The sequence below is a fragment of the Podarcis pityusensis genome, assembly GCF_964106645.2.
Source record: "Podarcis pityusensis genome assembly, chromosome: 7".
Classification (NCBI taxonomy): Eukaryota; Metazoa; Chordata; class Lepidosauria; order Squamata; family Lacertidae; genus Podarcis; species Podarcis pityusensis.
The window spans coordinates 80011306-80026332 of record NC_138031.1 but is presented as its reverse complement, the minus strand read 5'-3'; the positions used below and the strand labels follow the sequence as shown (position 1 = coordinate 80026332).

Below are 15027 nucleotides of genomic sequence, written 5' to 3'. Positions count from 1 at the left end.
TTCTGACAAGCAGAAGATACCACAATGTGTTGATATTTTAATAAGCATCTTGCTCTGGGGCAAGGCAGTCTTTACAGTCTTTACTAGATTCCTTGTAGCCATCTTTCTAGATAGGATAAAGTTGGACAAGAAGGAAATCATAATTTTTAATGGACATTAGTTTTCACTCCCTGACAGTAGAGACCTGCCACACACTCAACCATCTTTGTTTTATCTAACAATTTTCATGCACACGAAGCTGACGCTTACATGCTTTATTAAAACATTTCTTTAAATTCTGAAGAGTTGTATCATTCTCACCTTCTCTTATTATTTTTTTTGCAAATCTATGATAAAAACAATTCAAATGAATTTTCTTAACACTCAAATGTGTTGCCTGACATTTCTAATGATGCAGGAACTCATCATAGTATAGCAGAACTCTTTAAATTGTGTGGGTTTTTTCCTTCTGTGCCAGGTTCAGGGTGTTGGAAATGGTGGAGCTGAAAATGCTGCACTTGACCAGCCTGCAGACCAGCCAGCTGAGAATGCAGTTGTAGGTGAAAATCCAGAAATCCAGGAAGAACAACCAGATGAAGAAGAGGAAGACAATGAAGATGAAGAAGATGTTGTAGTAGAAGATGCTGCAGATGCCAACAATGGAGGACAAGGTATATTACTTACTTTTTAACGACCATATTTGTACCCTGTTCCAGGATAATAGGGTTGTGTTTTGGCTATTTGATTTCATGACTTGCTTCCTGGAAATTTTCATAAGAATTTGTAAAACCTGCCACGCATCAGTAAAATGCAAACTTGGCCTTATGTTTCCTTATGTGAACCTTAAAAAACCAATCCATTGTAATTTGGTGAATTGTGGGAACAATGCATCAGGTTTTCAGGGCGGTTGGTTACACTTAACCTACTACAAGCAACAAACTTGGCAACCATTTTATCTGAACATGCAGAACATATTTTATTTTATTGTTAGAACACTTGTGTACCTTAAATTGGCCGTAAGAGGCCTGTCCAGTTATTCAGTGTTACTATCCTGGTTGAGTTTTACTTTTAGCTATTTTAAAATTTAATTATCTATTTAGATGATATGAACTGGAATGCTTTGGAATGGGATCGAGCAGCAGAAGAGCTTACATGGGAGAGAGTGAGTAAGGACTATATATTTTGGAAATGCTGTTTGCTTTGAGTCATTCAGACATGGTATGGCTTTAATAACGTCCATAATCTTGGAACCAGTTCAGGATGCTTTTCCGTACTTTGACCTTGGACAGATATATCTGAACCAGCATCCACTACCTTGGCCTTTCCTCATAGCAGGAAACCATGGTTGTTGAATGATAGGATGATGGCTCCTTTTTAACAAGGAAAGCGTTCTGTGGGGTGGATGTGATTGAAATGGGTATGTTTGAGAGGAGAAATATATAGTGTGAAAAAGCTGCTTGTGAAGACAAATTGGGAATTGGGAAGTGGTGAACAATGACAAAATTGAGTGTCCCCTTCCCCCATGCTGCTTCTCTGATCCCAGTTACCTCTTGAAGTTACAAAAGAAAAAGAAAAAGAGGTTTCAGAGGTGGCATGGCATGCTTTGTCAGAGTAAAATTCATTTTTCTTGCGTAACTAGGCAACTGTGTTCCTAGTTCTTGTGTATCACTGCTTAATACAGTTTCTTAAGACACATGGCAGTCCTTGGAGAATATAGAAAAATTATTGTCAAGGTTATTGTGAGAGAGATTTCTAAGCCGGCAATCATTAATGATTTCTGCGGGACATCTAGAAACTCATGAGCTTTCACACACACACACACACACACACACACACACCCCCCCTCATTTGTGTGAGCTGTTAACCTGCCACTTAACATTTTATTCTGTTGCACTGCAAAGAACATAAAAGTAACACATTTCCTATATGTGCTAAATTCTTTGAACTTGGTCCACAGTTTTAAGCTAGTTATATATTTAGGGAATCCCCTAAGCACCAGCTGTTTGGCAGGTGTGTGCAGGTTCATGTAACATCTGACTGGTGGATCTTAAAGCTTATTCTTGTATGAGTTTGACTCATTCTTCTTATCTGTTCTTTGCCACAGTATTGCCTGGCAACAGATCCAGCCTGACATTGTCAAGTTTGAAAAGCTGCTGCCTAATTGTCCCAGTTGGATGAACTGGCTAGATAGCCATGTAGTGAGGAATGGAATAAGGGCAGGGCTAAATAGACCATGCCAACCTGCTCTTCACTAAATCCTCTTTCCAAAAATGTGAAAAAGTGGAAGAGAGCCTAGGGGACTTTGTGGTTCTCTGCAACCTCTCCCATGTATTGTAAAAAATGATGGGGGATAACAGGTCCTTGATGCTTCAGACACTGCTGAATCTTGTGTGAATGTAGATGATTCTGGTTACTGACAGCAAAATCATCTCTTACTTCTAGATGCTTGGACTTGATGGATCCCTAGTTTTTTTAGTAAGTGAAGCTTTATTGCACTAAAACTCTGTAGTTGGATTGTGTCTCGCATCATCTGTTTGTCTTCTTGATCTATAATCTTCGGTTTATTTTCTTACTATATCAGATACTTTCAGTTCATTTTATTACTGAATCAGAAGAAGTAATAGCGCCTTTATTCCTGTGTGATTATGCTAGGCACTTTTGAAAAAAATGTGCTTTATATTGTGTCTCTGTGAAAATTTGAACCTGCAATATCCTTTGTCCTGTTAGGAGGAAAACTAATACACATGGGCCAAAAATTATTATTAATTTTTATTTGAGAAAATCTTTAACTTTCATTACCTACAAATTAGTGGCAAAATGGGGTGATTGATGAGAACACAAGATAAGAAATTTAAGTTACTTCTCAAATACTTTGATATTGCCATTTCTGAAGTGTTTCCCTCTTTCTTTCTTAGGAACATGTATTCTGGGTGGTGTCATTAAACACACTGTTCATACTTGTCTTTGGTAAGTGACTGCATTTACAGTTCTTTCAGGATAATTGCTGTGCATATGGGCCCAAATTAGAGTAGAGCTGGATTAGTTTTAAGCAACAGTTCTGTAATATTCTCAAGAGACAAAATTCTGATTTTCTTTGCATGCGTATCCCAATGTGCTATGTTTCCAGTAATCAAACTAAAAGTTTGGTTGCCTGTGAAAAGCATTAAAAAAGCACTTGAAATATTTCAAATTTCCTTTGTTTAAACATGTGTAAGTCTGTGTAAATGACAGTACACAATGGTATCAATTTGACATCACAGCCCTAACATCTTAGAATTGTTTTTTATTTTATTTACCAGAGGTTTATTTCTGTTCCCTCCCCTATCCCTTAGCTGCACAAGTGAAGCATGGAGTGCTTTTGTAGTGTTTTATAGATGGATTGGATAACGGTAGAAGATGATTTCAGTAATGGCCTGCTGATTATGTCAGTCTGCCATCATTTTGTGACTGGTGGGGACCTCAGTAATTTCAGCCGCCTTGTGGGCCCTAGGGCTATAATGATGGAAAACTTTTTGTGTAGCTTTTGTGTAGCTGGCTGAACGGATAACACATAAAGATTTCTATCCTTTTGCTAGCTCATTAAAAATTATTTTAAGCCACACATTAGAGAATTGTTGAAAAGAGTAAACTCCATTAGGTTTTTTTTCTTCCTTCTCCCTTCTAGCGTTTTGTCCCTATCATATTGGTCACTTCTCTATTGTTGGGCTAGGCTTTGAAGAATATGTAAGTATATTATTTATTTATTTATTTATTTAAGCATTTATTTAAAACTCAACATGCGGGAGACAAATTACACAGTTTGTCCCACAACATGACTTTTGCAGAAAGTAGCAGCAGGGTTTTGCTGCTGCTGCTGTCATTGCCCGCAAAAGCTCAGCAGGAAGGGATAGAAATCACCCCTTGTTGAAAGGAGTAGTTTATTTCCCTCCCAATGAGACTTATACGGAAGGCAACCACAGCAAGGTGCTTCCACCTTTTGCAAAAGTCCAACCCAAAGCCTCTCTTACTCAAGTTCTCTGCATATATTATAGGACTTGGGAAAGAGGAAGAATTGGTGGCAACCACAAAGTATGGCTTAGCCAGTAAACCAGGCCAAAATTTGTGGAACTGTATATGGAATATTAAATCCTTCTTCATGTGTGAACCTGTATTTTAAACCAAGCTTTATTTCTGAGACTTCTGATTCTATCTCGTTCACAGTAATATTCCCCACCCCCCATTAACAGTGATCTTGTTATTTTGGAAATATGTGACTCCTTCATAGATAACAGTTAAAATTTGTGATTGATCCATGGTAGCTGGCTGGGGATGATGAGGTTGGAAGTATAAAATAATGATGATAACATGCAAATATCAACACATTTTGGTAGTCACAAGTGGTATTGAAATATTTTATTCTACCCTATCAGTGTACTTGGTGCTTTACAAACCTTCGAAAGCAAAAATGACAGATTTTTACTCCAAGGAGTTCACAGTCTAAACATGTTTTTGTTTTTTTTAGGTTCAAGCATCTCACTTTGAAGGCCTAATCACGACAATAGTTGGCTATGTACTGCTGGCAGTATCACTAATAGTTTGTCATGTATCCTTTCATAAGTACTGACTGCACATGTTTTCAGTGTTTGAGCTATGGATGGTCATTGTTAAGTACACAGGGTGGAATTCAGTGTTGCACTATGATGAACATTTTGTCTCCACAAGCATTTCAGCTTGCTAGATGGTGCAATCCCTCGTGTGCTATTTTTTGGGTTCCCCCAACCCCCAGAGACAGTCTCAGGTGCGTGGGGAGGAGAGGGGAGAAAGCCCCATTGCATAAGTGGAAGTCCTCATTCAGGGCCTCTGCTGATGGGGCTGGGTAGGTGAATCACAACCTTTGCCTAAGAAACAATGATTTTATGGTCTTTATCTCTTTATGGGAGCAGTGTGGGCGCACCATTGGGAAACTCATAATTGTAAGTAAGATATTAGGATCATTCTGTAGGATTGGAGCAACCTCATTCCTGTTGAGGCACAAATTCCTTCTACTCTTGCCCTGATTTCTTACATCAGTAGCAGTGTTAACCACTGTCAAGCTTACCAGGGTTCCTTCTTAAGAAGGCTTTCGTACTCCAAAACCTGATTCCAAGTTTTAGTTAAGAAGGAACTCTTGATAACTTTTATCATTAACAATGTTGGGGTTGGTGTAAGAATTAAGAGCGGGTCTGGGCAAAGGAAGCGTGCGTTCCTGTGGTCGATTTCAGATCTCCCAACTGTAGTTAAGGGGTACCAAGTGTTGGGTCCACAGTGACCATATGTGTTTGTGAGGAATATCTTATGGTTTTTAAACATTGCTTAAATCTATTTGTTGTTGTTGTTGTTTAGTCGTTTAGTCGTGTCCGACTCTTCGTGACCCCATGGACCATAGCACGCCAGGCACTTCTGTCCTCCACTGCCTCCCGCAGTTTGATCAAACTCATGCTGGTAGCTTCAAGAACACCATCCAACCATCTCATCCTCTGTCGTCCCCTTCTCCTTGTGCCCTCCATCTTTCCCAACCTCAGGGTCTTTTCCAGGGAGTCTTCTCTTCTCATGAGGTGGCCAAAGTATTGGAGCCTCAGCTTCATGATCTGTCCTTCCAGTGAGCACTCAGGGCTGATTTCCTTAAGAATGGATACGTTTGATCTTCTTGCAGTCCATGGGACTCTCAAGAGTCTCCTCCAGCACCATAATTCAAAAGCCGGCAAGCCACTCCAGTATCCCTGCCAAGAAAACTCCATGGACAAAGACAACAGGCTTAAATCTATATTTAAGTGAATACTTTCCCCTTGAACCAGTTTCCTACTTCCATGCTTCTAGTTGCTCAGTACTCATTCCTATGAACTTCTTCTGCATTCTGCTTCACAGATCAGTATTTCACTTTCCTTGACCATATTTATACAGGGCTTGGCAGCACTTGTAAAATTTCAGAGATCACGTCGCTTGCTTGGAGTTTGCTATATAGTTGTCAAGGTATTCTAGCCTTAAGGAGCAGGTCTATTTAATATAACAAATCAATATTCAGTAGTTGGTCCAAATAAAAAAATCAACCTGTCTTTCCCCCTCTGCAGGTGTCATTGTTAGTGGTGGTAGAAATTGGTGTTTTCCCCCTCATCTGTGGCTGGTGGCTGGACATATGCTCTCTGGTAAGATTAGCATTTATTAGGAGACAGACATTTATCACTGCATTCTAAGGGGCAGTCAGGAGGAGGGTTGCTTATGTAGGTTGTGTCTGTTAAATAGGACCATTAATGCAAAAAGAAGTTATGACTATTAAGAAATTATCGGACCCATCTTTTTGCAGCGGAAGTGCTGTTCTGCTGGTGGAGAAGAGAGGGTTAAAGGGTCCACTGCTGTCCTGCTAGTGATGGAGGCAAAAGCCAGCTGTGTAAAGGGAGGTGGTGAGTCCACAGGATCCTAAGCCTCCTTGTTCTCCAGGCATAGTTCAAACAGGTTATTATGACTATTATGAGATTAAAGGAACAATCCTATGCTTCCCAGGAAGGATGCTGGAATCGAGGTAGTTAATCCCCTCCCATTGCATTCAGTTTGGCAGAGGAGGATGGGTGGAAGAAAATGGAATATGACAGCGGGGAATCCATCCCCATCTCCTGGCCTTGCCTCATTGAGCCTGCAAGACATAGGAAGTGGCAGTAGCCCCGTCACAGTTTCCCCCATCTCCCCCTACCATCTCCATAAGGTTGCTGCACCTTAATCGTTAGCTAGTTTTGCTGCAAATGTGGTTGACCATCTCCAAAGTCTACGGATCCTCCATCTCCAATAGCTTTCTTAGTGATTTTATACCAAAGGTGATTCATTTTAAAAGGCTACAGTTCTGTGCTGAAAACTGACATATATAAGCTATGGAAAATCTTATAGAATATACTGTTGTCTGTTAAGATTTATTGTGCAAGGGCTGCATTATTTTTTCACCATTGCTAAATGCTGTCTACAAATATATATTTTGAACTTTGCTGTTATGTACAAATAAAAGATGATGCAATTTTACTAGTTGTTGAGAGTTAAAAAGAATTACTTCCCTGTTTTAATTTTTTCATAGGAAATGTTTGATGCTACTTTGAAGGATAGAGAATTGAGCTTTCAGTCAGCCCCCGGCACTACAATGTTCTTACACTGGCTAGTGGGAATGGTGTATGTCTTCTACTTTGCTTCCTTCATTCTCTTGCTGAGAGAGGTATGGTTTGACTGAAGTGTGATTTTCTAAAACCATATGTTGAAAGAATGTGGCTCTGGAACGGCTAATGTCATCCGCATTTCTGTTTTTGTGTTCATCTCTGTTCACCAGCCTTTGCTGACAGGTAATAATTGATAGGGTGGGACAATGTGTTGCCCTACAACTTGTACTGGCTTAATAAAGAGTGTCAGTCTTGTATATGCTTGCTATTCTGCAGTGGAACAAGAGCAGTCCCAACGGCTGCTGCTTGCAGATTCTATGTGTGAGCGAAAATTGCACAAATTGCTTGTAAGGGCAGGCAGCAGAGTTGGCTGCTGGGGGGGGGGACTGCAGGGAACCATATCTTGCTGAGCCACGGCCTGCTGTGTAAGAACATGCATCGTATAGCTGAAGGTGTAGGGGGTATTTCATGCAGACACTGCTTCTCGGAACTGAATGTGAGAACTGGGAACCCTCAAGGTTTCCCCTCACCCATGCATAGAACCTCTGCACCTTGTGGTCCATGTGCCATTGGCTGAAGGACAGGAATGGGCCTAGTAAGCCATGGAAGGGGGGGAGATTGACATGAACAGAGGGAGCATGAGAGCCATGTTCGACACAATTCAGCCGTGTAATTCTCTTGGACATAACTCAGCTGTTACCTCCTCAGGTAACAACTGGCTCGGTTGTTTTAAACCAGTTTGAGAGGAGGTAGGTAGTGTTTTGGTTAACATGCAGACCATATTGAACATAAATGAGGAGTCTTTAAGGTCTCTATAATGTTAAATTATTGGGGGAGAAATGTCAAAACTTGTAATCCTTCAAATATCAACCTACTTATACTTATTTTTCTTTCAAATGTTAATATTCTCTTTTCAGGTACTGAGACCTGGCGTCCTCTGGTTTTTGAGGAACTTAAATGATCCAGACTTTAATCCAGTTCAAGAAATGATTCACCTGCCTATTTATAGACATCTCAGGAGGTTTATTTTATCAGTGGTAAATACATGTTTCCAGTTTCTCTTCAAAAAGTTTATATTTTTATAGCAACTAATGTTTTCTATTCAGTTACTGTTTAGAATTTTAATGTTTGTTTCTCTGTTTATTAGCAAACAAAATAACTAACTGCATGTAAAGATATTGGGTTGTATTCAGTTCATGTTTACATAGAGTAGACACATTGAAATAGACCTGAATCTTGGTAACTAATTTCAGTTAATCTATTCTGAGTTAAAGTTAGTTGAATACAACCCATGGGGGCCAGAAGTCTCTTTTCCTTTCTATAAATATTTGCTGGTATCATAGTTTTCTTCTGTGTAACTTACTGATGAAATAAGTTTCACTTGTATCAATAATACAGAAGTATGATGATTCAGCAAGAACGAGCTTAGACTGTTCAGCAGTGCCAAGGAAAAGTAGATCATGTTACAGGAAAATAACATAAATGTTACTTAAAAGCAAGTATGTGGGGCTTCTTGTGTGGAAAATGTCTAATCTTCAGGTCACTTAGATTACTAGCAAGCATACAATTGCAGAGAATAATATTTTGTTACAACAATATATTATACTCCAAGCAGACATGGCACAAGACATTTTGGTTCCTGGGGCAAAATATCCAATCCTTTTCAGCTTGCTGCCCCAAAAATTGATGCTGGGAGAAGAGTCAGAAATAAATCCAGTGGCTTCAGTTTTATAGATTGTCTAAAATTTAGTGCGTACATATCCCAGGCAGAAGTGACAACCCAGCCTAAATAGTAAACATTCCTGATTCATTTTCCAATAATTTTGTATCCAGATTTTGACGTAAATAGGTTTTTCCCTTTGATAACCCACATCTACAGATAAATTATCCAAGTGCCAATGCAGACACTATATTTAGCCGGTTCTTTTTCTCTTTGGCATCTCATATTAGTAGCAGGCCCATAATGTAACTTGTGAGCCAGAAAATTCCAAAATGTACTTTCAGGTTGTTGCAATGGAGCTCTGATTCATAGATTCTCTGATTCATGGATAGCTCTGATTCATGGAGCTTATTGATTCATAGATTATGTTGCTTAGGTATGTGAACAACTTGTGCAAACTGAAAAGAAAAGAAGAAGAAACAAAACAGTTTTTTGATGCGGGGAGTTATCAAAACCATAGTTTGCAAGACTAGAAACAATCAGCTAGCTAGCATGCTCCCTCTTCTCCTCGCTTCCATGTCTTGTGCTAACCATGGTTTACCATGGCATTCAGAAATTAATGTGTTACTGGGCTGGCTCTCAGACAGGAGCTCATACCTGATTTGCTCCTCCTTAGGCTTTTTAAGGTCATCTTGGCGCAACAGTTAAGCCAAGGGATTGTGGTTAAGGTCTCTCCTTCCTAAGCACCATCTGTGGCCAAGATTTGTTCTATGATTGCAGGTTTTGGATAAGGAGGAAAGGCCTTAACCATCATGTCAGGTTTAGACAACACACTAAGCCAAACCTTTGCTTAGCTGTTACCTAAAAACCTCACTGAGGAACAAAGCAGTTTTGATCTGCTCCTCAGGAACCAGCACATTCACTCTGCTATGGTTTGGCCTAGCACGATGTGCAAATGTGGCATATGGCTAGCTAGCACTTGTTCGCAACAAGAATTGGAAATCATGGCTTGAAAATGGTTGCTGAGTCTTACTGTTAAGTTCAGTGCTGGCCAGATTGTTCTGATTTCAGTGTCATGGCAAACTATGATTAGCAGCAGATAGGAGCAGAGAATGCACAGAGCAGAGGAGGAAGTGCACAACCTCATAACTTGTTCATGATTGTCCAGTCCATGCATTTTGCTAGTGTATAAATAGACTTTAAATTAAGGCTGTCACACAGAGTATCTTCCTCGTTGCAGATTGTCTTCGGGTCGATCGTCTTGCTCATGCTTTGGCTTCCTATACGAATTATTAAATATCTGCTGCCTCATTTTCTTCCATATAATGTAATGCTCTACAGGTAATTTATTTTTGGAATATTTTCTGTCTTCCATAGTATGTTCTTTTACTGCAAATGCATATGTGCATATTTTTAACAAACAGTTGGCTGTGTAGCTGTAAACTTTGTTCCAGTATACCAACTACAGTGGTACCTCGGGTTACATACGCTTTAGGTTACAGACTCCACTAACCCAGAAATAGTACCTCGGGTTAAGAACTTTGCTTCAGGATGAGAACAGAAATCGAGGCGTGGCGGCAGCGGGAGGCCCCATTAACTAAAGTGGTGCTTCAGGTTAAGAACAGTTTCAGGTTAAGAACAGACCTCCGGAACGAATTAAGTACTTAACCCGAGGTACCACTGTATACAATGATCTTGTTCAGACATAATGCTAAACCTTGGGTATTCATTACATGAATGGTTCCTAGGTTTGTGAGCTTTCTTTCCACTCCTCCGGCATGGACACAACTAACCACTGTTTGTTATGTCTGAATCAGGACAAACTGTTATTAGTCTTAACTGTACTTTAACTAAACAGACATAGTTTACAATCCTAGCTTTTCTAAATTACCATTAGGATTAACCATAGTTTTGAATTTGGACATAATGATGAAACAGATGAAAACAGATGATAGCTTCTGATCTCCTAGTGGCCAGATCAGTGGTGGTAGAAGAGAATATGGAGAGCACAAAGCTTCTGCACATAACAGCAAACCATAGTTCAGTATTGCTTTCAAACCAGGCAAGAATCCTAGCTATAAAACAGGTGGACGACATTTTTTCTGTTGAGGGCATGCATTCAGATGGTGCTTTTTATGGTGTTTCATGTTTCAGTTTTCACTATGGCCACGTCAAATTAGAATTTCCAGTCCTACTCAGAAGTAAACCTTACTTGGTTTGTTGGGGTTACTCTCAATAAGTATGCAGATGATTTTAAAAATACAATAGCTACTGTTTTGGAAAGCAAGTAATGCCCTTCTGACGTTAGTGTGCTACCCCACCACCTTTCCCTCCAAGTAATAAAACCAGGGGAAACCATCAATTTATTTTTATTCAAATAAAATACTGTCCTTTACCATTTACCTGAAACTAGTGAAGGGAAAAGACAGGGAGGAAATGAGGAAACAAACAGGAAGAAAGGAACTCTAACGGGATGGAAGAATAGGGCAACTTTGGGGGTTACTGGGGCTGCACAAAATGGGGTTGGGGACCAACTTGAGGGAATGGTAGGATATAAACAAACAGTGGCCCTAGGCTGCAGGTTGTTTAATGCCTTACAGAATACCAGTTTTATATGTATGTATAACGGGTATTTGTTCATGACATCCCTGCTTTATTTGTTTCCCAGTGATGCTCCTGTGAGTGAACTTTCCCTAGAACTACTTTTGCTTCAGGTGGTGCTTCCAGCTTTGCTTGAACAAGGACACACAAGGCAGTGGTTGAAGGGTCTTGTACGAGCATGGACTGTTACTGCCGGGTACTTACTGTAAGTGTAAAGAACCCATAAAGCACAAATAACCCACATGTCTTTAATGTTTTTTGTTGACTAGACAATATAAATGGAATGTTTAGATACTGCAGAATAAGTGTTTATAGCAAAAATTCAGAGGTTTGTAATGACCTATATTTTAAAAAGCTACTCTGTATAAGTGTATCAATGGAAATTGTTGTGCAGCTTTACTAATATTTATTAGTATGGTTATACAAGAGGGGAAATAGTTTCGTTAATTAAAAACTATAATTATTTTGTTTTTGCGTTCTCTACTCTTACCTATAATGCCTCAAATAGCCTGGGCGCAGCTTCCGATGTGATCACCCCAGGTATAAGAGGCTAAGCTCTTCTAGGTGTCTTGCTCTTTGGAAGTCCATTTTTGGGGGTGCTCAGTAGTGTCAATTATAAATCTCACTTCCATGGAACTTCATGACCTATTTGAGGGACCTATTTTTCTCAGGCAGGGAAGGAGGAAGCAACATAAAAAAAATTATAAATATATATCAAAATTCTGATATATTATAAAATGAGACTTTTAGCTGGTTTCTGCAATCTGTGAGGGTAGGAATGACTAGTAATTTATGTTCATAGGATGTTTGATGTCAGAGCTTGGTGTGAAAGCTAACCAACTCCTGAAGAAATTTAGCATGCACACATACAGATGAGAGGGAAAACGATCATCTGATCCTAAGATTTGCTCAATCTTAATTGCGAATGGCCTATGGCCCAAACATTAATGAAGTACTACTTCTAATTATTTCAAGACTTAATTCCATCGGGCTGAAGCCGAGGAAGAACAGGACTATTTCATCTTTGGCTCTTTTACTCCTTCTTTCACCATCTATCAATGGCTATTCCATCAGGCTACGAGAGCAGTTTCCCTCCCTGCTGTAAGAACTGTACAGTAGACCCTTGGGTTACGTTACTCTCAAGTAATGTAAACTTTGGGTTGCTGCTTGCGCATGGATCCCCGGAACGAATTAAGTTCGTATCCAGAGGGTCCACTGTACCTTAAAAAACTGGTGCTTGAGTTTGTTTTCCTTCTTACCTCCCCATCGCTTTTACCTTTTGTTTCTGTATTTTTTACCTTGTTTATTGTAAGCCTGAGGGCGGGAACTCTTTTGTTTCTTACTGATGTGCTAGCCGCTCTAGGCTCCTTTTCGGCTGAAGAAGAATTAAAAAATGCTTAAAATACTAATCATTAGATAGGACTAGTTATCCTGCCCTGTAAGGCTTGGAATTAGAGATGTCACTCACATCGCTTATTTGAATCCTATTCCATGTAGGGTGTGTGATCATCTTCATTCCAGATCTGTGATGTTGCATTTAGGGCTGTTGTTTTTCTTTTGATGTTCCAATCAGTTAGTAATGAGACGTTTGGTTTCAGAACCATGTAGCATGTTAAAAACAGTTGTGAAAGCACAACAGATTTCAGTGGCCTTTGATAGCTATTCTGTGCCATTACAGTGGTACCTCTGGTTGCAGAAGGGATCCGTTCCAGAGCTCCGGTAGGATCCTGAGGTTTCCGCAACCGGAGGTGCCTGTTCTGCGCACGCGCATGGCTTGATAGACTGCTACTGCGCATGTGCGTGCAGCGAAACCCGGAAATATACTTCCGGGTTTGCTGCGTGCGAATCCTGAAGGATACATAACAAGAGGGGTACCACTGTATTATCGTGCTTTTAATCATCATACCTATACATTCATTAAACACTAACAGGAACATTTATGGTAGCCAAGATGGTTCACAATTTAAAAAAATGTTTTTTCAGGGATCTGCATTCTTACTTACTTGGAGACCAGGAAGAGAATGAAAACAATGCAAACCAACAGCCTAATAACCAACCTGCTCGCAATAATAATGCCATTCCAGTTGTGGGAGAAGGTCTTCATGCAGCCCACCAAGCCATACTACAACAAGGAGGACCTGTTGGCTTTCAACCTTACCGTCGGCCTTTAAAATTTCCACTCAGGGTGAGTTATTCTAACTGTCCATTTAAAGCAGGGATGGCTAACCTGTGGCCCTCTAGATCAGAGTTTTCCAAACTGTGTGTCATGACATGTTAGTGTGTCAGCTGCAGTGTGTAGGTGTATCTTGCGAATGCTTCCGGGGCTGGAAAGGGGTTAGTTTAACCTCCGGTTTGCAAGTAAAACTGAATTACTGTGTCATGAATTGATGCACGTCTCAACAGTGTGTCACCAGCATGAAACGTTTGGAAAGCTCTGCTCTAGACGTTGGACTCAACAGCCATCAGTCCCAGCTCACATGGTCGGTAGTTAGGCATGATGGGAGTTGTAGTCTAGCAACATCAGATGGTGGCACAGGTTAGCTAATCCTGCATTAATACAGTGGTACCTCGAGTTACAAAGGCTTCAGGTTACAAACTCCACTAACCTGGAAGAGTTACCTTGGGTTGAGAACTTTGCCTCAGGATGAGAACAGAAATCGTGTGCCAGCAGTGCAGCGACAGCAAGAGGCCCCATTAGCAAAAGCACGCCTCTAGTTAAGAACAGTTTTCAGGTTAAGAACGGACCTCCGGAACGAATTAAGTTCGTAACTCGAGGTACCACTGTACGTAATTTAGTTCACTGGCATCTAGTTAATTAATTCCCCATTTCTCTTCAATATCTGGAACAAGTAATTCTAAAGGCAGTATTTTTGTGAGTGTTCAGTATCTTGTTCCCTTCATTTGCCCATTCGATTCTTACAGAAAGGAATGACTTCCCACCACTCTGGGGCTTATTGGCATCACATAAAGGAACAACGATAAAAGGGATGTGTGACTTTTATTTCAGGAAGTATATTATGGAAGCAGTCTGAAAACAAAATGTGTAATTGTAGGTATTGGGTGTGATCCTTCACACCCATAAAGCCACTTTATGTTCAGTTAGCCTTGAGGTCTGCCTCTCCAGATTGAATGTATATGTGGAGGTCTAAAATTCTGTATCTCATGGAGAGAAAGCTAACATGATTCTCTGAAGACTACATACAGTAGTTTTCGAGTAAAAAAATAAATGCTTAAGATCCGGGCATTAGAAGAATCAGAAGCCTGTTGCTTTGTCAAAATGCTTTCAGTGACTTCTAGGCACACAGGGTATTTCATGAATATATTTTCTACTTTTGACTGCAGGCTCTCATACAATTGAAATAAAATTGCTAGATTTTAAGGTGTCTTCCAAATGTCCTTTTTATTGCTTTTTTTCTTTGTAAATAGATTTTACAATTTTTCCACTTCGTTTTTGTGTTTTTCAGATATTTTTGTTAATCATTTTCATGTGTATAACACTACTGATAGCAAGTCTTATCTGCCTAACGTTACCAGGTATGTATTTCACAGTAGCAAGTTGCTGCTGCTTATTAACATGTCCTTGTTTATTTAATTTTAAATTGCTTGAATGGAAAAATAAAATAGGAAAATGTAATA

At 39.8% G+C, this 15027-nt stretch overlaps 1 protein-coding gene across 1 annotated transcript in view; it reads left to right on the top strand.

Annotated features, from left to right (window-relative positions):
- MARCHF6 (membrane associated ring-CH-type finger 6) overlaps positions 1–15027 on the top strand; it is a 40438-nt gene that overhangs the window by 15250 nt on the left and 10161 nt on the right. Inside the window, exons 7-20 of the mRNA XM_081014713.1 lie at positions 458–650; positions 1080–1141; positions 2422–2454; positions 2895–2946; positions 3644–3702; positions 4481–4561; positions 5899–5967; positions 6066–6140; positions 7055–7189; positions 8048–8167; positions 10031–10131; positions 11459–11596; positions 13375–13576; positions 14856–14925. Coding sequence (XP_080870839.1) covers positions 458–650; positions 1080–1141; positions 2422–2454; positions 2895–2946; positions 3644–3702; positions 4481–4561; positions 5899–5967; positions 6066–6140; positions 7055–7189; positions 8048–8167; positions 10031–10131; positions 11459–11596; positions 13375–13576; positions 14856–14925 — 1390 coding nt within the window. The remainder of the gene's footprint in view (positions 1–457; positions 651–1079; positions 1142–2421; positions 2455–2894; positions 2947–3643; positions 3703–4480; positions 4562–5898; positions 5968–6065; positions 6141–7054; positions 7190–8047; positions 8168–10030; positions 10132–11458; positions 11597–13374; positions 13577–14855; positions 14926–15027) is intronic.